The 22,748-nt window shown below is 49.7% G+C and overlaps 1 protein-coding gene and 1 long non-coding RNA gene across 7 annotated transcripts; one reads left to right on the top strand and one right to left on the bottom strand.

Annotated features, from left to right (window-relative positions):
• Positions 1-802: 802 nt before the first annotated feature.
• Positions 803-4,207, bottom strand: LOC115278658. Its single transcript, XR_003903013.1, has 3 exons — positions 3,861-4,207; positions 2,073-2,195; positions 803-1,875 (listed from the first exon to the last, which is right to left on the bottom strand). It is a non-coding gene; the product is annotated as an uncharacterized LOC115278658 (long non-coding RNA).
• On the top strand, positions 3,785-17,567 carry ZNF7 (zinc finger protein 7). Of its 6 annotated transcripts, none has more exons than XM_029923075.1 (5): positions 3,785-4,336; positions 5,712-5,754; positions 6,132-6,258; positions 9,492-9,608; positions 13,273-17,567. In XM_029923075.1, the coding sequence occupies exons 2-5, from the start codon at positions 5,728-5,730 to the stop codon at positions 15,069-15,071; spliced, it is 2,070 nt and encodes a 689-aa protein (XP_029778935.1). In that variant the 5' UTR covers positions 3,785-4,336; positions 5,712-5,727; the 3' UTR covers positions 15,072-17,567. The 6 variants fall into 6 exon arrangements, with proteins under 6 accessions (XP_029778935.1, XP_029778933.1, XP_029778936.1 ...); XM_029923073.1 differs by having other exon boundaries at positions 6,099-6,258; XM_029923076.1 differs by lacking the exon at positions 3,785-4,336 and adding an exon at positions 4,572-4,590.
• Positions 17,568-22,748: the final 5,181 nt, after the last annotated feature.

Below are 22,748 nucleotides of genomic sequence, written 5' to 3'. Positions count from 1 at the left end.
TTCTACGCTCTCAGCAGAGCTCCATCCCATGCAATGGGAGATCGTGACCTGAGCCGAGATCAAGAGTTGGACGGTTAACCAACTGAGCCACACAGGCTAGTGGTTGAAATTACTTTGAGTGTGTCAAGTGGCCGAGCTACACTGCCCCCATAATTCCTTTACAGGTGAATTCTTGAGTGGATGGAAATGGTGATCATTTGCAGCTCACACACCTACTTAATACTTAGACACTAAGCCAAATGCTGCTGTGAAGTGATCTTGCAGATGCGATTAAAGCACCGAATCAATTGATTTTAAGTATCCTGGTAGGTCTAGAGTAATCAGTTAAAAGGCCTTTAAAAGCTTAGGTTGGGGTGCCTGGGTGGCTCAGCTGGTGGTGTCCGACTCTTGATTTCAGCTTAGGTCATGATCTTGGTTTGTGGGATTGAGCCCTGTGTCAGGCTCCAAGCTGCCCTTGCCCAGCTCTCTCTCTCTCTCCCCGCCTCTCAAAATAAATAAACTAAATAAACAAATAAGCAAGAAAGCAAGCAAGCTTAGGTTTCCCTATGCCTCCAGCCTGTGGAAAAGCATCAGCTGGTGATCTTGTTAGCAAATCTCTGAGTATTTCCAAAATGTGGTTTTCTCACTAAATTAAGAATATACTTGAAGAGGTGCCGTTTTTCAAAGCACAAAGCCAATTTTCAGTCCTGACTTTTTTTCCAATTATTAAAAAAATTTTTTTTAATGTTTTTTATTTATTTTTCAGAGACAGAGAGATAGAGTGCGAGCAGGGGAGAGTCAGAGAGAGAGGGAGATTTTCCAATTATTTTTAAAACCTGTGGTAAAATATACATCTTGCCATTACAGCCATTTTTAAGTGTACAGGTTGGTGGTATTAAGTGTATTCATATAGTGGACCCATCACAACCCTCCATCTTTAGAACTCTTCATTCTCTTCCCTCAGATCCTGGTAACTACCATTCTACTTTATGTTGCTATGATTTTTGAACCTCATCTAAGCAGAATCAAAACAGTATTTGTCTTTTTGTGACTGCTTATTTCACAGAGTATAAGTCCTCTGAATTCATTAGTGTTGTAGCATGTGATAGAATATCTTTCCATTTAAAAAGCTGAGTAATATTTACTATTCTATTGTATGGATGGACCACATTTCCCTTAGCCCATTCATCTGTCATGGATACTTGCATTGCTTCTACCTTTTGGCAATTGTAACTAATATTGCTATGAACGTGGGTGTTCAAACATCTCTTCCAGACCCTGCTTTCAATTCCTTTGTGTATTCACCCAGAACTAGAATTGCTGGGTTATAAAGTAATTGTGTTTAATTTTTTGATGAACCTCTGTACTGTTTTCTACAGTGGCTGCATCTTTCTATACCCCGACCAGCAGTGCATGAGGGTTCCCTTTCTCTACATCCTTGTCCACAATTGTTTGTTGTTTTGATGGCAGCAATCCTAATGGGTGTGAGCCCTGACTTTTCGTGAACTGCAGTATTCAAACAGACATTAACAAGAAGCAGCTTTCCTCTGAAAAAGAATCCAAAAGTATCAGTGACATCTGGAAGAGTGAATTTTGTGAAAGGCCTATCTCTGAGTACCGCTTCAGCCATGTTTTTCCATATTTCGGTTCCATTCTAATTAAGCTCGAACTTCCATTCGAGTGAAGGAAATCCATATAATTTCTGGAAATCCTGTATTATAGTTTTTATGTTCCTTTAAAGAAAAATAAAATAAAGTAAAAAAACAATAAAGTAAACTCTGCAGACTCAGAGTTTACTCAGTCTTTCAAACAGGTTTCTATTGAGCGTGTGGTCGTTGAGCACAGAAGAGAAGCATGACAGAAACATCACAGGCTCAGCCTTTGAGGGACTTGCGCCTGAGTAGGAGAAAAGGAGTCAGACAGGAGAGGGAGGAGATGGGGCCTCAGGAAGAGCCTGGTGCTGATGCAGAGCCCAGGACGGGTGGGGACAAGGTCTCTCTGTGCTGGGCACAGGTCCTATCACCAACCTCCTCAGGCCCTCTTGGCACCTACTTCCAGCTCCCTTTTTGCTCCTAGGATTCCCAGCTCCTTACCTCCTCAGGTAACATTTCCATCATCAGGGGATTAGGGAAATTGCTTCTGTGCAGGGCCCTCGGGTCTATTGGTTTCTCCCACCAGCCATTGAGCCAAGCAGTCCTAGATCTCAAAGGCATTCACTAGAAATAGCAAACATCCCTTTAGAGCAAGGCCCTGATACAAGCCGACAAATCCTGAGCCCACAGGGCCAACTGTCTCCTTCATCAAACTCACACACAGCCTGCCCTAATTTGTCCCGGAGCCACTTATCAGGCAATTAGAAACCACCCTTATGCCCTGGAACTTGCTGAAATTATTCAAACTATCTGATCCTAATTTTACTTAGTGTACCTGCCCCACATTGCCCATTCCTTCCTGCAGAAACCCCAATAAAGGCTCTGGGCCACACTGTCCCCTCCTTCTCTCCTGCCTCCTGACCTATGCTGGTGCTTCCCAGTATGGCCCTTATGTCGTGCCCTGCCTTCTAGAGACCAGAGTATAATTGTCTTCCCTCATAACAATAACTTCCAAGTCTGCATGTCTTACCATAGCTGATTAAAAAAAGACCTAGGTACATTGTAGTACATCATAAGACTACTGAATGCCCAAGGATGGTGATGGCCTGTGGAAGGCATTATTGCTCTGGGGTACCTACTAGGATACAGAAAGTGTCTATCAAATCACATCTTCTTGTAAGTGATTAAGGTGGGCTTTTCCCCTAGTTACATTTATGATCCAGAATCCTATTCCCAGACTGGAAATAGCTAGAAAGCACTTGACTGGCTCAGAGAAGTGGCACTGGCCATTCATAGTGTTTAGGCCTCTGGCTATGAACAGTTGGTTTGTTTGTTCATTGGGCCAAGATTCAGTGAGGATTGTGGAACTGGGGTATGAAGGTCCTAGAATGGTCTGCAGTGCATAGAAGAAATCCTCATCACTTCTGCCCCCAGGCAGCACCCTCAGGGCCTTAGCACTCTCGTATCTGCGCCCCCAGCACTGCCCAGGTGTGCAGTGGGGGGATGCTCTGGACCAGGCTCTCATGTTGGCTGAAATAGCTCTGTCCTAAAGGTCTGCTGACCCACCTGTCATCTTTGTCTCCCCTTCTTGCCCTTTGTGTCATCGTGGGCATGAGCCCACCTACCCACCTCAAGCAGGCGAGCCTGGGGCCAGGGCTCACCCAGCTTTGGATTGTGCTGTGTGAAGCCTCTCCAGTAGGAAGGCTGCCACTAGGTGGGACCAGAAGTGTACTCAGTGCACCTGGTTTCTTTCTGGAAGCTCTTGGTTGGGGATTTGGACCTGGAGGGCGGATGGGAAGCAGGCATGTTCCCTGTCCTTCCCTATTCTCCATTCACTCGTTTATTCATTATTTGCACAGATGCTCCCTGTGCGTAACCGGAGAGGCTGTGCGACTGGTAAAGCTGTGTTCGGAGCGGCGGTGTTGCAGGGTGTGAGCGCTAGGACCGAGAGGCTCGGGAAAGGAGCCGATCTCTCCGGAGAGCCCCGCAAGGCCCGTTTTTCCCTAGGACCTTCCCTCCGAGTCGGGGCGGGGGTGGGAGTGGGGGCTGACTCGCCCGTTTACTTCCGTGAGTTTGTACCAGATTTCACCGCGGCTGTCAGGGACCCCGATATTTAGGTCATCCACAGGTGGAGTGTTAAGTCTCTTCCCCCGAAAAAGTTCTGCGCATTCTCTGCCCCGCCCTTCCCGCCGCCGGGGCGCATTCTTCCGCCGTAGGTGCCCTGCACCGCCGCCCAGCTTCAGCGGTGCCCGCGGCCTGGACCACGTGCCCCAACCACCCAGACAATACCTGCTGTCTCCACTCGGCTCTTCTGCCCTCCTCCCCAGCTAGCCGCTCCTCCGTGCCCACTCCGCCCGTGGTCCGGGCGTCTCCGTTGTCCGGTGCCTGGAACGTGCCCAGCGGGAGCCGCCTTCTGTGGAAAAGCCCGGGCACAGATCCGGTGTGGGGTCCAGCGTCCCTGAGGTGGGGGGGGGGGGTCAGGCCCGGGCGACCCCAGGCTCTCCACCCGCTTTGCCAGGATCCTCTCCACCCTTTGGCCTGCAAATGCTCCACCATCCCAGTCTGGGAGACGCCGGACCCGCTCCTCCCTCGACCCCAGCCCCGCCCCTTCTGCGCCAGGGCGGCGCGGCTGGGAACCATCGAGACAGCCGAGCCTCCGAGCCGCCCAGAACGGCCGGAAGTCCGTGAGAAGAAGCGGGAGCGTGAGTCCGAGGCCCGTTTCCGGTTTTGTCCCGCTTTTCGTCCTCGGGCGGCCCATTGGGAGGGTGAGTGGGCGCGTCGGGGCCGACTCGGGTCCGGGCACCTTAAGTGCTCATTGCTCTCGGGCGGAGTGCCAGCTGGCCGGTCCCCGCGTCCGCCCGCCTCCGGCACTGCGGGGCCCGCGATCTCCTGCTTCCCCGCTGGGAAGCACGGAGGTCGCGAGCGGCTTGGGGAGGCCACGGGCGCCTGGCGTGGGGGGCGGTCGAGTTGCGGCTACCTTGGCCGGCGGAGGCAGGTGGCGTTTGGCCGAGTCCTGCAGGTCCGGCGCGGGATCTACCCGCGGCCTTCCCACCAGCTGTAGGCCTGCTCGAGGGGGATCCCTAATCCTCCTCCTTTCTGCATAACCACGGCTTCTCGAGGCCTCTCTTCCCCTCATTTACTGGCGGGGAAGACCGAAACTAGGGACAGTGGTTAAAAAAAAGAGGGGGGGCTGTGTCTTCCGTAGGATGGGGTGTTTGCCTTCTCTGAATTCTGGCTGTTGCTCAGGGCCTGTCCTTTTCTACGGGGGACCTGGGATCCAGCGTTTCTAGCTTCACTCATGGCCCGTCGCAGGTGGGGTCACACCCGCTCACTACTGCCTGGGTCAGCCTCTTTGTACTCACGGCCTGGAGCTTCCGCCCACAAGCCACTTTCTGAGCCAGAAGCTCCCCCTGGGAAGTCCACTTCTCATTCAGACTGCCTAGGGGGATACCTGGGGATGGGGCCAAGTTTATGTACATTAGTGGGGTGGGGTGCGTTCCTGAATCCGCTGTTTTTCTCCCTGTAATCCTCTGTTCTGGCCTCATTCTCCGTCCACTTCCCCTTGCTGCTTGTGAGCAGCTCCACGGACTCGTTGTGCCCATTCTTTCTTCTCAGTCCCTTTGCACATGCCTTCCCAGCTGCCTTTGGTGCCCTCCCTACCTCCATCCCCTTGGCCTAGTTAGCCCCTCCGGGAAGTGACTCACACACTAAACCAGCGTTTCCTAGTTTAAATGCTTTCAGAGTTTTCTTGTACTGGGGGATGGTCATGGTTGTGATGTTGTGTTTGTGTAGGTAACTCTTTAGACTGTGCTTCATGATGGCATAGTTCTCCAGCATTGTGCACTGCTGCATCCCTGTTGCTTAGTCTAGCACTCGTCATGTGTGGCAACACCCCTTGTGTGTCTGTGGAGTGATTGCCACACACCACACACTCTGAGAGACGAAGCTTTGGTGGGGAGTGGGGGAAGATACCTAAGTGCTGTGGCTATGTGGGTTCCACCTTATGTCCTTGCTAATGAACATCTGGGCTTAGAGATAAAGGATTGGAGAAGGAACACAGTACGCTCTCAACTAGCCGGGAAGTCAGGGCTAGAGGTCCTCCACTACCCTGACCTCTGACCCTTTCATAACTGCCAACAGGTATCACCCAGGACACATGGATGCCCACCCACCGAGCCTCATGGTAGGAGCCTGACTGCTTCCATTCCCTCACTTGCTCTGTGAGGGCCCCTGCCTTTTCCTCTAAGAACCTACCTTGCCCACTTACTGGGCATCAGCCTGGTCCCTCCATTGGCCCCTAGTTGTGGCCATTCCCAATCTCAGGCAAGTCCATCCTCTGCCCAGACTGGGGCCCGTCAGAGGCCCTTGTGGGGGGAGGTTTGTAGGTCTGGCACCTTCCCCCACCTCCATACTGCCACTCCCCTCAATTTTAGAGCCAAAGGGGCTTGGTGACTCTCTTGCCCAACCCTGAGGTACACGTGGTGGAGACACACTGTGAGGTGGAGCCAGAATGGGGCTGGCACCCAGGTTTCTCTGGGGTGCTGGTGTATGTCTTTTCAGGAGGCTGTGACGTTCGGTGATGTGGCCGTGCACTTCTCGAGGGAGGAGTGGCAGTGTCTGGACCCTAGCCAGAGAGCCCTCTACAAGGAAGTAATGCTGGAGAACCACAGCAGTGTGGCTGGACTAGGTGAGGCTGCATCTTGGGACCCCTCCCCTGTGTCATTGGTCAGCACCCACCTAGCCAGGCCCTTGCCAGAAGCTGTGGATGTGGGGGCTGTGGGTCTTTGTGGGTCAAGAGCTGACCCTGGGGGGTGTCATGGTGAGATTTGTGCATTGCAAATACTTTTTCTTGTTCTCTTGTGTTCGTCAACTTAAAATTTTTTTAATGCTTATATTTTAGAGAGAGAGAATACAAGTGGTGGTGGGGGGAGGGGGGCAGAGAGAGAGGGAGACACAGAATCTGAAGCAGGCTCCAGGCTCTGAGCTGTCAACACAGAGCCCGAGGCAGGGCTCGAACCCACAAATCGTGAGATCATGACCTGAGCCTAAGTCAGACACTTAACCGACTGAGCCACCCAGGCCCCCCTGTGTTTGTTAACTTTGTGAGGTCAGATTTTAATGAAATCAAATTCATTAGTTTTTGCCTTTTGGATTGTAGCTTTGAAATTTTATTTTATTTTATTTTATTTATTTATTTTAATTTTTCACATTCTTTTGAGACAGAAACAGAGGATAAGTGGGGAAGGGGCAGAAAGAAAGGGAGACACAGAATCTGAAGCAGGCTCCAGGCTCCGAGCTGCCAGCACAGAGCCCAACGCATGGCTCGAATCCATGAACCGTGAGATCATGACCTGAGCCGAAGTCGGACGCTCAACTGACTGAGCCACCCAGGCGCCCCTGAAATTTTATTTACAAGTTCTTTCCTCCTCCGAGGTCATAGAGACAGTTTGTACATTCTCCTATAGACTTTAGAGTTTATCTGTTTTGCTTAGATCTCGGCACCACATATGTGTCTGGAGTTAAGTAGGAGCCTTGTTTTATTTTTGTTTATAAAACTTGAGCTATTTCTTAGCATCATCTCCTAAGCAGCCCACCCTTTTCCATTGATTTGTGGAGCCACCTTTTTTTCATGTGTGTAACTGTTTCTGAGCTGGCCTTGTCGTGTGTCCTAATACCAGATGGGACAACTTCCGCTTTTTATTCCCTTATGAAACTATGTTTACTTACTCATGAGTTATAGGGTAATTATTTCATATAAGTTTATAGTAAGTGAGGTTTTCAATACTTGGAACTGGAATTTTTATTGTGAGTGCTTTGAATTTCTAGAACTAACAAGAGAAGAACGAACCTCTTCCTCATTAACTGTTCCCATCCAAGACTATGGAATGTGTCTCTATTTATTCCACTTAACTCCTGTGTAATTTATTAGAGTTCTGGAATTTTCTCCAGAGTGGTCTGGTACCGTCTAAACGCTTTGTTTTTTGGTTGCTTTGTGAATGCATCTTTTTTATGTAACTAAATTTTTAACGAATTATAGCAGCTCTACAGAAATGCTTGTATTTGGCAACTTTGTTGAACTTCCTGCTGCTCTGGGGCTGTGCTAAGAGGAGTTACCTGCAGCTGAGCAAGCGGGGGTTTCCTGCTTAATGCCCCCAGTGCCCTACCTGTTAGCTGTGGCCAGAGCCACAGTGGTGTGTCAGACAGGACTGATGTAGGCATGCCTATTTTGTTCCTCATTTTATTTCTTATTTAATTTAAAAAAATTTTTTTAATTTGAGAATGTGTGCAAGTCAGGAAGAGGGGAGAGAGCGAGTGAGCGAGCAAGAGAGAGAGAGAATCTTAAGCAGGTTTGATACTCAACAAGGAGCCCTACTCAGAGCTAGAGCCCACAACCCTGTGATCATGACCTGAGCCGAAATCAAGAGTTGGACACTCAACCAGCTGAGCTACCAGGTGCCCTTTGTTCCTATTTTAAAGGGAATACTTGAGGTACCTGGGTGGTTCAGTCGATTGAGTGTGCAACTTTGGCTCAGATCGTGATCTCAACAATTTGTGGGTTTTAGCCCAAAGTGTCAAACTTCACACTTTATATTCTCTGTCTCCCTCTTTCTCTGCCCCTCCCTCACTTGTGTTCTCTCTCAAAAATAAATAAACATTAGGAAAAAAATCTAAAAGGAATACTTCTGGGGGCGCCTGGCTGGCTTGGTTGGTGGAGCGTGCAACTCCTTCATCTTGAGATTGTGAGTTCCAGCCCCATGTTGGGTGTGGAGATTACTTAAAAGTGGAAAAAAAAATTTTTTTAACGGGAATACATTGAACTAACATCAGAAGAAATTGCCTAATCATAATTGTAAACACGAATATTAATTTCAAATGGTTTCTGCGTCAGTTGAAATCTTTGTATTTTTAGCTTATTACTCTAGTAAATTTTATTAGCATGTTTTGTTGTATTTCTGGAGTAAACCCTACTTGAATTATGTTTTACATATAAACTTCAGTACAATTTTGGACTCAGGTAGGCAGTATTATATTTCAAATTTTTGCATCCCTGTTCATGAGGAAAATTGACTTAATATGTTTCTTTTTATTATTTTTGTTGTTTTGTTTTTTTAATGTTTATTTATTTTTGAGAGAGAGAGACAGAGCATGAGTGAGGGAGGGACAGAGAGAGAGGGTGACACAGAATCTGAAGCAGGTGCCAGGCTCCGAGCTGTCAGCACAGGGGACTTGAACACACAAATCGTGAGATCGTGACGTGAGCCAAGTCCAACACGTAACTGACTGAGCCACCCAGGCGCCCCAAGTAGCTAATAGTTTTGAGCTCCGTGTTGTCATTACTTTCACATCCAACTATGTTTTGGTTTGGGGGCACAGTGCGGTATTGCCCTGTGGACCCTGCCTCCTTTCACAGCTGAGGCCTTTACCCTGCAAGGTCTCTGCTTGCCCTTCTCCACCCGAATTAAAATCCATTCATTTGTTGGTTTATTTTTGTTTTTTCTATCTTGCTTCTGGGCCACTCCTGTCTCCTGGAATGTCCCTGCCCTCTGAACTGAGGGACAGGCCATCTGTGCTGAGGGAAGTGCTGGCAGTGCCTGGCTGCTTTCTCCCTAAGCTAGATCTGGCCTGCTCTTTGCAGATGCTCTGGTGATAGATCCCCTAAGGATCCTGGCCCTGCTGTGGATGGGCTGGGCTGGGAGTCCATGCATCTCTCACTGTCCAACCTCAGGAGCTGGAAAGATCTGGACAGAAAGGGCCACTGTGGCACTGTGTCCAAACCCACACTCCCTGATGTTCCCTTTGGAGGCTCTGCCTGTGCTCCAGCAGCCCCCTGCCTCTTTATCCCTGGAAACCAAGAGCACTGGGCCCTGGGATGTGCCCTCAGCCCTGCTGACATGCTGCCCTTCTCTACCATCCCCACAGCAGGATTCCTGGTCTTCAAGCCTGAGCTGATCTCCCGGTTGGAGCAGGGGCAGGAACCATGGGTCCTTGACCTGAAGGGAGTCGAGGAGAGAGAGGTGGCAAGGACCTCCTTTACAGGTGAGGCTTAGGCCTGTGGCAGAGAGGCTTCTGGGTAAAGGATTCAGGAGATGTTCAGAGAACCCATGCCCAGCAAGGGTTGAGGGTGAGAAGCTGAAGGCAGACCCCAGGGACCAGCCAAGAGGGCGTGCTGGGCTGCCTGGGAGCACGATGGGGCCACAGGTGGGTCTGTTGACAGAATCATAGCCTAATCATGAGTTTGTATTGGGAGAGCCTGAACTACAGAAAAGCAGGAACGTGAAACTCTTACATGTTATGGCAAAAACAGAGTTTGCTTTTCAGGCACATGTTGAATTTCTAATTTTACTGATGTTCTTATTAAGCAAAGTGCAAAGGTAACAATCCAAGGGGAGCACTAAGCTTGACCCTGAGCAGTCTCAACCGTCAGTCATCCCTGAGATAGCAGCCACCCACCGCCGGCAGCTCCCGCCAGAACTGCTTGGGGTCCTGGGTGACCTCAGCCTCTCCAGTCAGGTTTCAGGGCTGTGTTGGGTCCTAGGGCTCCTGCACCAAAGCACCACAAACTTGAGGCTTAAAACCACAGTGATTAATTGTCTCACAATTCTGGAAGCCACACGGTCAAAATCGAGGCATCAGCAGGTTCATGTCCTGAGGAATGAGAGTATGGGCGGGAGTGCTGGGAACCTCGACCCCAGCCTCCAGCATTCTTGGCTCTGTAATTGAAGGCCCTGCCTTCTGCTTAGACCCCCTTATGATCCTTCTTGAGAGAGAGGTAAAGCTGTAGGCTAGCCCAGTTAAAACCCAGCTCCTATTAAATATTTCCAAGGTGGAGGAGAGATTTCAAAGAGGGTAGCATGGCGGAAAAGCTAGCTGGAGCTGGCAGCATTGGGCAGTTCTCTGGGCTTATACGTAGTAAGTGGTCTTCATGGTGATGAGGCAGCAGCAAAGAAAACCTCCCCACAATAGATGTAGACCTGCCCACGAGCCTGAGACATAGGGCACGAGTACAGCCTCGCAGATGAAAACGGCAGGAAAATGTAAGCACCCAGAGGTGTTATCTGTGCCTGGCTGGTGCAGCAGGTAACAGGAGTGGCCCAGAGCTGCAGGAGGGCGCAGAGCCACACCCCTGACCCAACCACCATAGCCATTGTCCCCAGCACAAGAGATCTTAGTGCCTGTCAGCCTACAGGGACACACATCTGTTCTCAGGGAAAACCACATCCATTCTCCCTTTTTCGTTCATTCCCTGCAGCTGTTTCCACTTTTTTTTTTCCACTTTCTCTCCAGCTGCTTTTGGGGGGGTGCTTTTCCTGTACTCCCCCCCATCTCCAGCCTCACTCCGTAAGCAGAAACAGCTCCCTGCCCCCCCAGAACACCTCTCCGTGCCATGTACCCGCTGAGTTCTGTGGTGCAGGTCGTGCAGATTGTTATGTTAATCCTCAAATCAGTTTTCTTGGTGTGCAGGATGGATTAGTGTTGATCTGGCTGTATTTCCTGGATGCAAGACAGCAAAAAGGCTTCCATGCTGTTCCATCTTGGCACCTCCCAGGATATTTTTCTTTTAAGTTGGAGCCACTAGAGCAGGGAAAACCACTTCCAGAATGAGGCTCTATTTTTTTTTTAACATGTGCTTGTATCTTCTCAGATTACCCAGAGCTTGTAGAAGGGCCTTCAAGAAGGGTGAAAATTCTGGGCTTCAATTATGAGTCCCCAAGGAGTCCTGTGGTCAGTGTCATACATGGATAAGCACAGCTAGGCACTAGTTAAAATGGTGAGGATAGACTTTTATAATCCATAGTAATTAACTACAATGGAGAAAGGAGTCCAGCATCCTCGAGCTTAGTTCAGACGTGACCAGAGCGGGCAGCGGGTGAGCAGTGTTCAGCCAGAGCCAGGCAAGTGATGGAGGGAGCGGATCCTCTGACGCCTGCCTGGGCGTGCTGCCCTCCCACAGCAGTTGGGAGACCGCATGTCCCTCAGGTATGGCTGGAATAAGCAGCCTTGAGTTTTCTCTGGCACACACCTTAAGGAGGGCTAGGGTCATCCTAGGGAGGACGCCTTGGGGTGTAAGAAGCAACACTAGTCTTTTGTCCTTATGGGCCAATGATGAGGCTTGGTTGAGAAAGGCTTGGCAGAGCCTGGCTGGGCTGGTCAGGAGAAGGTCTTTGGCAGAGAGGGCAGAGAGGGTGTCACCAGTAAGTAGGGACAGGAAACACTGGGCCATACTGGGTGTTAAGTGTGACATGGACCCGGAGAGGGGAGGGACCATATGGCTAGCTGAGCCCAAGGGGAAGCCTGGTGTGTAAGGAGGCTCCTCACAGGCTTGGTTACAGTGGAGATACCACTACGGGCATCTCCACTGTGCTCTCACTTGGTGTCTGTGGGGGCCTTTGCTTTCCAGCAGGAGGCAGAGGAGAGCAGTACGTGTCCACCTTCTCATCTACAGAGTCCAGGGAGGCCAGAGGGCCAAGTGAGCCAGCACCACCATATGGCCACTCCTGCCCTGTTGAAAGAACAAGTTTGCCGAGGTTGTGTGATTGTGCCACAGGGGCCAGGCAGGAGATGCCCCGTGTCATAAGGATACAGAGAGGTTGAAGGGGCATGTGTTGGGGAACAGAACTGGGTCCATTCCTTCCTGATTGTTTAATTAGCTATGTGACTGGGGAACTGCATGCTCCTTCTCTGACCTACTACTGACCTCAGTGGATTGTCATGGAGACTAAGTGTTCTTTATGCACAGAAGATGCTCAGTGTGTGACGGTCTCTTCCGCATCCTGGGACTCACTGATCACCACGCCTGAGAGGGCACTGATGTTAGGAGCCACCAGGAAACCCGTAACTGGGCCCCTGGAGGATTTCACTGGGGTAGAAATGGGCTGGTTATAGTGGTTGTTACCGCACTGGTTGTGATGTTAGGTATGACCCTGGGTGTGATCACGGACACCAAGGAGGTATCTGACTTTAGCAAGGGTGCTCTCTGGGACTGCAGAGTAGGAGAGGGACTGACACTTGAAGGAAGGTAGATGTCAGGAAGGCCTCATGGGGGGCGCTGGGTAGGTGGACTGTCTGAAACCCCAAGGAATGAGAAGGCAGTATAGGCTATGGGGTGTGGCACCCTGGGAGCTGAGGGGTTGACTAGTGACAGACGGGACATGGTCAGGTGTGCATCAGAGAAGGTGGCTTGGCAGCAGCTGTCAGAAGCCGAGTTCAGGTCTGGGGTCCCGCTCAGTACCCCATTCCATTAGGCTCACCCCAGGTTGCCCCACAGCAGCTGTCCAGCCTCCTCTTCCTTGGAGCCTGCCCATTGTTTCTCCTTATCCCAGCTCTTCTGGACCCAGGAGCCTCTGGCACCTCAGGCTCATCCTGCCTCTCACCACACTGCCAGGCTCTCCAGCTCAAAGCTTCTTTATGGATTTCCACTCATACCGGCTCCCCACAGGATGGGCATCTGCTGACATATCCCCCCACAGGAGCACATGGTCGTTGAATGCATGAAGTAAAAGCATTAACAAAGCTAAATTTTGAGAACTGTTCAAAGCCTGAGTTCTGGTAGCGTTTTTCCGTGTGAGTGTACTCTTCCTTGATGCAGCCTGTCCTGGAGCTCAGTTCCCAGGGATGATCTGCAGCCCCCACCTCTGATCCTGGTCTTTTATCCTTTCTCTGAATGAGGGATAAGAACCATTTTATTTCCTGTTTATTTCAGATTCTGCAGTTGGGATTGTGAGTGAGCAGCTCTGTGAGGACATGGATGTTCTAAAATCAGAACCCTGTATGGCCTTGGTCAGACGTTCCCCACAAGGTTTTCCTCAGAATTTTGGCTTTACAGACACCTCTGATTCTGAGGTCTGGTCAGAGAATAAGCCAAGTTCCCTCTTCCAGAAAACCTGTTTAAACACTGGGACCGTGACTCCCAAGAAGACCTTCACCAAGGAGGGTGCCCACGGACGTGGCAAGCTGGAGAGCAGTGGCGTACTGGGTTGTCACCCTGACAAAAGTGAGGGAGGTACTGCAGAAGGGACATCCCGAAGTTGTGATATGTGTGGCAGGAGATTCAGATCTACTTCGGACATTGGTCTGCATCAGGAACTTAATACACCGAAGAAAACTAACAGATGTCCAGAATGTAAAAAAACATTACCTAATTGCTTACAGGGGAAATCTCGAAGTAACTGGTATGGAGAGAAGCCGTATGAATGTGAGGAATGTGGGAAAGTCTTCAGGTTGTGCTCACAGCTTAATCAGCATCAGAGAATCCACACTGGAGAGAAGCCATTCAAATGCGTTGAGTGTGGAAAAGCCTTTCGTCTGAGCTCAAAACTCATTCAGCATCAAAGAATTCATACTGGAGAGAAGCCCTACAGGTGTGAGGAGTGTGGAAAGGCCTTTGGTCAGAGCTCCAGCCTCATCCACCACCAGAGGGTCCACACGGGAGAGAGGCCCTATGGCTGTCGGGAGTGTGGGAAGGCCTTCAGCCAGCAGTCTCAGCTGGTCAGACACCAGAGGACCCACACTGGAGAGAGGCCCTACCAGTGCCAGGAGTGTGGAAAGGCCTTCAGCCAGAGCTCAACCCTCGCTCAGCACCAGCGGATGCATGCAGGAGAGAAACTTCAGCTTCCAAGAAGCCCAGGTAGTCCCAGCCACGTTCCACATCAGAGAATCCATGCTACAGAGAAACCATTTAAGTGTGATGAGTGTGGGAAGGCCTTCAGATGGGTGTCTCGCCTTAGTCAGCATCAGCTAACCCACACTGGAGAGAAACCTTACAAATGCAATAAGTGTGCAAAAGCGTTTGGTTGTAGCTCACGGCTTATTCGCCACCAGAGAACTCACACTGGAGAAAAACCATTTAAGTGTGATGAGTGTGGGAAAGGTTTTGTCCAGGGCTCACACCTAATTCAACATCAGAGAATTCACACCGGAGAGAAACCCTACGAATGTAGTGACTGTGGAAAAGCCTTCAGCCAGAGCTCAAGTCTCATTTACCATCAGAGAATCCATAAGGGAGAGAAGCCCTACGAATGTGTCGAATGTGGAAAAGCTTTCAGTATGAGCACACAGCTCACGATACATCAAAGGGTCCACACTGGGGAGAGACCCTATAAGTGTACTGAATGTGGGAAAGCCTTCAGTCAAAACTCAACCCTTTTCCAACACCAGATAATTCATGCAGGAGTGAAGCCCTATGGCTGTAGTGAGTGTGGGAAAGCCTTCAGCCGGAGTTCCTATCTTATTGAGCATCAGAGGATCCACACTCGTGCCCAGTGGTATCATGAATACGGGAATACACTGGAAGCTGCTACCCATGTGAGCCGTAGAAAAGTCAGCACTGTAAAGAAACTGCATAAATGTAATGAATGTGAGAAAATATTCAGGTGGCGCTCACATCTAATTATTCATCAGAGAATTCACACTGGAGAGAAACCTTACAAATGTAATGAATGTGGCAAAGCATTTAATCGGAGCTCACGGCTGACTCAGCATCAGAAAATTCACATGGGATAGACCACCTGTCTTTATAAACCTGTATAAATGTGAATAAACCTACAGCCTTAACCTTATGTATATTATATGGGATCGTTTATGCTGATAAGAATTTAGATTGTGGGGATAGATTCCGAATTGCTCCCTTAAGAATGAAAATGTCTAAATTCACACAAAGTGGATATTTCTTTGCTGGAATGTGTGACCTTATCCCACTCAGCACAGCCTGTGTCCCTCAAGTCAGGGTGCACATGTGTAGACTTTTGAGTTCACAGAAGATCCCAAGTCCTGTGGATGAGGAAGAATCATGGGAAAAGGCCCGTGAGCTCTGCCAGATGAGTAGCTTAGAAGTTGCCCTGAGCACCAATTCCTCAAACTGGCTTCAGCAGGAAGGATGTGTTAGCCCGTGTTAGCAGAAGCCAGAGAAATCTGCCTAGAACTCCTTTCTCCTGCCTTCTTCACCTGACTCCTTTTCTTCCAAGTCAGTCCCCATCAGAGCAACTGGGGATACAGCCAGAGGGCCTGGCACCAGCCTCTTCAGACAGGAGCTTGAATCAGTGCAGGCACTCCAGGAATAGCACCTGCATCCAGGGACCTGGTCTGTGACTCTGGGGTGTCACCGTCCTCCATGAAATCCAGAGTCTGCTTATCTGAGCATTGTTAACAGGGTGATGATAAGAATTGAACTGTGTGGGACAGCTTGCCCCCACCCCGCCCCTGCCCCACTGAGACCCAAGCCAGCGTCTCCAGTGGAACCCAGTGCAGACTTGGCCTCAGCACTGCGGAAACCGCTCATGTGAGCCCACCGGATGCCTCTGAAGGCCAGGCTGCTTACCGGAACTGCTACACAAACTGCCAGAACCGGGACGGTCTGCAAGCTGCAAGTGAGCCCATTGCCTTTTCCCAGAGGCTGGTGGAGGTGGCGACAGACTGCTCACTGGCAGAATGAAGCTAACCAGTGCTGATGGTGGCCCTGCCCTCAGGGTCCTGGACCCACCAACTGTGAAAAAATTCCAGGGGACCAGAAGTCTTACTCAGACTGGCTGCTACCCACAACCACTCACTCAAGACTTGCCGATCTTTGGTATCATTGCCAGTTATCAGAAGGGTGAAATTTGGGCCAGAGACCCTTCCCCGTCCCAATGGAAAGGCACATTTCTCCCACATACAGAAAGGTAACCCAAGGGACACTGGCCAGTCACTTCAGGATTTATTGCAATGCTTGATTTGGGTCACCATCACCTGACATGGTTAAGCCTGTGGGTAGGTCCCTGAGACACAGCCTCAATGGCCATGTGTGGTATAGTCCAGCAGCAGGTTGTGGATTTGAATCAGGTGAAAAATGGGCTGGCTGATCCCTGTTTCTGCATTGGGAGATCCCACAACTTTCTGGCATTAGGAACAGCAGAGTTCAGGATGGTGAAGTCCATGTGTTTGTGTTTCTAATACGTGGACAGGAGATCTCGGCCCTATAGCAGGTCAGCCCAACTGCCACCCACTGCTGCTCAGCCAGGCACTACGTGTGATGTGTTCTTAGGCCACAGTGCTAGTTCTAGGGATACAGATTGTCCCCCTGGCCTGTGCCTGCACCTTTGGAGGTGGTCCCACCCTGGGTGCCAGGACGCTGTGAAATCATTGTGCCCATTTCAGTAGCTGTAACTGCCTCTCCAGCTGGACCTACTCCACCCAGAAGTGTCTCCAAAAGGGTCAGGGCAAGAGGACCAGAGATTTTGTGGGCCCCCCCTTAGGAAGGCAGTTTGGTTACTGAATGTGCCACTCCCAGAAAGGAACCCTCTCTCTGCCACTTCTGGGTAATGATGGGACAAAGGGGTGGAAAGTGACATGAACGCTTCCGGATTCCAGCCTGAGCACAGTGCTTTCTGCCCTCTAATGGCAACCAAAGGTCAGCTATAAAGGGCCTGAGGATTCCACCTAAATCTTCAGCACGTGGATTCTCTCTTTGGATTGACATGTTTCTAGGTCAGGGGCTGGCATATTATAGCCTACTGGCTAAATGCTCTTTGCTGCCTGAGTTGATGCAGCCTGTGAAGATATGCACGAGGCCATTAGACTGGGTGGCTCTTAGGCCTTGGTGACTACACAAGAGACCAAAATCTAAGCCAGAGTCCGTTACTGTAAATGCACTCCTGTCTGAGAAAATGAAACAAGAACACCTGATCACAGTCAACTAAATTTTCCCAAATAAGGCAACTGCTTAAGCCATAACCAGTGAGTTTCCTAGTTTTGCCTCTGAGTCTTCTCTGTGAACACCTCCCCCTTGTCTCCTGCTGGCACAGGACTCCTGAGGTTTCAATGTGGTCCTGCCTGCTTCCTGGCCGTGTTTGTTCAAATAAACCCTTCAAAAATTTGAAGAACCTCAGTTTACCTCTTAAAAGGCCTAAAAGCTAAGAAGGGTTTTTACACTTTTAAATGGGAAAATGACTATTTTTTGTGACATTTGAAAATTCTATTGAAATCAGATTTCAGTGTGACCAAATAAAGTTTATTGGAACAGAGGTGGCCCTTTTGTGTGCAGGTTGGCTCTGGCTGCTCTTGTACTCAAGAGCCAAGTTCACACTTGCTGGTCTTGCCTTGTTAATTGGGTAAAAACTTTGTGCCCTCCAACCTTTGAGGAATTCTCTGTCCTCTCAACTCTTAAGTGTGTTTTGTTCATTTAAATGTCCCAATACAACCAAGAATTCAATAGAAACAACCCTACAGTCTTGCATTCCAGTCTAGCAGAAGTGCAGGCTGAGGTCTCAGCAGCGTCCATGTAAAAGAGATGCGTGATACTGGCCAGCCTGGTAAGACTTTGTGACATCAAGCTGCCTCAGCGCTTACAACGCGTGGGGCTGGGGATCCCTGGAGCCCATGAAGAGCGTCTGTGCGTGTCATGTGAGCTGCTGGCCCTTCTGCAGAGAGGGAGTGGAGGAGGGCCACCTGTAAGATAGTGCAAGGTTTTGGATATTCTGTTCTACTTTCAAACTATATTTCCCAATTTGGGCTTCAGTAAATGTAGCAGTAAATGTAGCAGTAAACGCTTCTAAGGCTACCCAGAACTCTTATCTCAGAGTAGATATTAAAATACCTTGGATTTTTCTTTTGGAGGCAATAAACCCATAATTTTGACCTGAAATTACTTTTTACTCAATCAGGTTAAGCTTTGATTATGACATTGGATTGGAACCACCGAGCTTCCTGGAAGCTTCACAAAGGTATAGGGGTGCAGAGCCCAGGTGAGTTTACAGTGTGTGTGGCTTGCACTCAACCTAGGAAATTTTTGTCGAATGAATGCTGCATTTGGGGCTGGGATGTTTGACACTCAGAAGAAAGGAAATGCACTGACATAAAGAGTTTCTACAGAAGGACACCCAGCTGGCTCAATCAGTGGAGCATGCAAATCTTGATGTTGGGGTTGTGAGTTCCAGCCCCATGTTGATTGTAGAGATAATTTTTGAAAAATCTTACCATGGAGATGTAAGTAAGATCAAGAAAATGGAAAAGGAGGGTGCCTGGGTGGCTCACTCGGTTAAGTGTCCAACTTTGGCTCAGGTCATGATCTCATGGTTAGTGGGTTCGAGCCCCATGTCAGGCTGGGCTTTGTGCTAACAGCTCGGAGCCTGGAGCCTACTTCAAATTCTTCAAATTCTCCCTCTCTCTCTGCCCCTCCCTGCCTCAAGCTCTGTCTCTCTCTGTCTCAAAAATAAAACATTAAAAAATATTAAAGAAAATGGAAAAGGATAATATTCCAAGTGCAAATGTCCATTCTCTGTACAAGACCTTGTGCAGACTAGAGACAAAGATGGACCTCAAGGCCTGTCAGTGGTAGGGACTGACCACAGATGAGAGTAGACAGTTGCTCCGTAGCTTAGGGGAGTCTTTTGGGCACACAGGATCCACCCGCCCCAGCATTGCTGGGTTGAGGGAGGTGTAGCAGAGCCACCAGCTGCCTGCCACCTGGTTTTGTATGTCCCCGGAGATTAAGAATGGTTTTTAAATGGCTGAAAACAAGGTGATTTTGTAACCTATGAAATTAAAACTTAAGTGCCAGTAGGAAAGTAAGAACATAGGTATGCCCATTCATTTACATAGCGTCTGGCCACTTTCAAGCAACGTTGGCACAGCTGACAATCCTTGTGACCTGGCAAGCTGAACTCCTCCCTCACAGCCGTCTCCTGCCACAGTGGCTCTGCGGAGCAGCAGGGGAAATGATGAAGGGCCGCCTGCAGGTGCTGTGGGAGGGACAGCCTTGTGTCAGGGCTGCCTTGTCCAGTCCACCATGGATGGAGAACAATGCTCCGACCCCACTATTACTGACTGAAAGACCAAAAGCACAGACAGTCCATCCCTGCTGGTAGGCAGCTGATGAGTGGGCAGAGCATTACACCCCTATATGTCTGGAGCCCAGTAGGAACAGATTACATGTGACCAGATGCTGGGCCTCCCAGAGTCTACTGGCTCTCCTTAGGCCCTCTAGGGTTCCGCAGAGTGGACACCAATGCACCAAACTGCCAGGCAACCCCAGTCAGGTGCACAAGGATGGGGTAGGGGGTGGTCTCTGCGACCCACAGGCAGAGAAATGGTGTGCAGATCTGGGCCCCTGACTCCTGTAACTCTGAGCTTCCACCAGCCTAACCATGAGTGGAAGTGTCCTCTACCTGCAAGAACTGCTGAGAGCATTGAGGTGGACTCCAAGCAAGAGCCTTGTCCTCCCTGTGAGGGCCTCTTGGGACGGGGCTATGTGTGTTTCTCATGGATGCCACCAATAGGGCGGCCTGGGAAGTGCCTCTCCTCAGGTAGGTGTATGATTTAGGACCATGGGGGCCCTGCCACACAGCCCTTTGGTGGCACCAGAGTGTGGAGCACCCTGCTGGGGGATAAAAGCCTGGCTCAGACTCTAGGGCTCCATTCCTGGTTGCACTTGCCAAATTTCAGTAATTCTGCACAGCAGAAGCCCCTAAATCTCCATGGCTTTCAGCCCTAACATCTGTTCTCATTCTGGGGCCAGTAGCCACTAAAGGCATGTGAGCCAGCAGGGAGAGCCTCTTGAACCTCCCCCCCCACTACCCACCCCCACCCCTGGCTGGTGATCCTCCTTGCCCCTCCCAGTGACTCGCCCAGTCAGTAGACCAGGGACACTTCCACAGGGAAGCCCCATCCAGATGGGGAGGGAAGGCTGATAGCACCCCCATTGGGCACTGACATTGGGCAAATCTCTCACCTCTGCATTATCACCTGTTAAGTGGGGGAATTTCACACTTGTGAGTTAATGTTGACACTCGGAAGTACTTAGCCTGGTGCCTGGCATGAGCACTTGGATCAGCACCTGTTGGTTACACCTGTAATTCCTCTGTGCTCACCGATGCGTCCCCAGGGACTGGCCCATGAGGGGCAGTTGAGGCAGTGCTTTGGGTCAGTTTGGCAAGAACATCAAGGGCTTTAAGGTGTTCATATTCTGCCTCCTCTGTTCCCACTTCTAAACAGTTTCAATATAAAATTGTTTTACCACTAACATCACTGTGATTTTTAATAGAAAAGAAATTGCAAAAGCTACTATGGTCTGTGTCCCCCCAGCCCCAGACCAAATTTATATATTGAAATCCTAATACCCAGTGTGATGCTCTGAGGGTTTGGGGCCTTATGGGAGGTGATTAGGATGGCTTCAGAGTGGGATAAGTGCTCTTAGAGACCCCAGAGAGCTCCCTCACCCCTTTAACCCTGTGAGGACACAGGGAGAAATCCACAGCCCTGAAGAGGGCCCTAACCCAGCCATGTTGGCATCCTGATCCCAGACTCCCAGCCTCCAGAGCTGTGGGAAATCAAGGTTTCAACCGCCCAGCTTGTGGTGTGTGTTTAGGTAAAAATCCAGCACGTCTGCCAAGGGGGATGGGAGGTTTTGCAGCCCCTAGCCACGACTGTCTTACTCAGGAGGGGTTAAATGAACAGAGCCGACACAGACACACCGCATAAGTACGAAGTCTGATAAAAACCGTTTCCATGGCTGTCTATGGGCAAAAGGACTTCTAAATTCTTTTATTCTTAAGATTTTTTGGTTTTGCTTTTTAGTTTTTTTAATTTTCATGTATCATGAGTACATATTGCCTGAACATGTCCCATAGTCATGAAAGAAACACCTAGCATAGAAAGCCTTTACTGATTGGGCAGATATGTCACTTGGCACATGCTTCTGGGGTGGGCCAGGTGGCACCTTGGATGGCCCAGTCCAGCTCCCATCCTTGGGGAAGCAGGGCCCAAGGATGGCAGCTGATGCTGAATGAGACACACAGTCTGTCCCTCAGTTTAGCCAGGTCTGGGCCCTGCCTGAAACCCTAACTCTGAGTGTGTCAACCCACCTTTTCGTCAGCTTCCCATGCAGCCGCCTCCTTTCCTGCCCATGGTGCACTCCTAACTTGCCATGACCCTGACTCAGAGACTCAATTAATGGAGATGGTGGGAGTGTTCTGTAAATGGTAGTGAGCAAGCACTGCTGATCTTGATGGAGCCTAGCACAGAGCAGGGGGGCAGAAAGGGGGTGCTAGGAAAGGGCAGAGTTTCCAACATAAATGCAACAGGGAGACTGATGGGCACCCAAGATCATTAGCTGTTTGCAGAGGAAGTTCCTACATGAGACTTGTGACCTAGTTGCCTAGCAAAAAGCAGACCATGGAGGCATGGACATGGCAGAGGGAGCACAGCCTTACAGCAAATGTCTGTGCAAAGACCAGGACCCCAAGTTCCCCTACCTGTGGGGGATGGTTATGCTGGAAGGTGCAAAGTATCCATGGGCTCCCATCTACCCCATACACTCTACTGCTAAGGACTAAATTGTGTCCCCTCGCCAAAGTTCGCGTTGAAGCCTTGACCCCCAGTATGACTGTTTCTGGAGATGGTGCCTTTAGGTAGGGGATTAAGGTTAAATGAAGTCATAAGGGTGGGGCCCTGATGCAACAAGACTGTGTCCTCAGTAAGAGGAAGAGAGCTCTCTTCTCTCACACATGCACGCTTCCTAAGGAAAGGAAAGTGTTGGGGCCCATCCAGCCAAAAAGCCTGCGGAGGTGATTCCACTGTGACGGCAAAGCCTCCGGGGGGGAGCGTATGTAATCGCAAAGTCTCTAGCCTTGTCTAGGAAGGCGCTACCCTGGATAACGGCCCTCCCCCCATTTGAGGATCAGGACAAAAGAGCAAAGGTCCTGGGAGACTGGGGTGCAGTGCTGTGTGGCCTATAGGGACCCTGCTTCCCCTGCTTGAAAATGTGTGCGCTTGACTGCTTGACCTAAGTGGATCAGAGACTGGGGTTAGTTCTCCTATTATTCATGCCTCTTGGTAATTGCGGTTTCAGTAAATGGGCAGATTTTCTGATTGAAACTTCCTCCCTAGTTAGAGGCACCTTACTCACAGACTATTGTTTGAACTTTTAAAGAAAAATAGCCTTGTCATAAGCTTCAGTTAATATTACACTATATACGCAAAATAAGACTCCCGCTGATGTATTTTTAGTGATAAATTATGTTTTTTGATCTTCTGTATTGTACTTCATTTCTGTCTTTAACTTTCTGTTCTCTCTTCCGTGAAAACAATGATCTATTCTGAAACGTGATTCCTAAGAAGTTACAAACAATGTGATCATTAAAAGAAAGATGTAATCACCTTTGGTATATAAGACACCAAGTTTCACTAAAGTGTGGTCTCTTCCACCAT

The sequence above is a fragment of the Suricata suricatta genome, chromosome 15 (assembly GCF_006229205.1).
Source record: "Suricata suricatta isolate VVHF042 chromosome 15, meerkat_22Aug2017_6uvM2_HiC, whole genome shotgun sequence".
In the NCBI taxonomy this organism is placed as follows: Eukaryota; Metazoa; Chordata; class Mammalia; order Carnivora; family Herpestidae; genus Suricata; species Suricata suricatta.
Note: the sequence above shows the minus strand (reverse complement) of the source record. Positions and strands in the feature narration are given on the sequence as shown.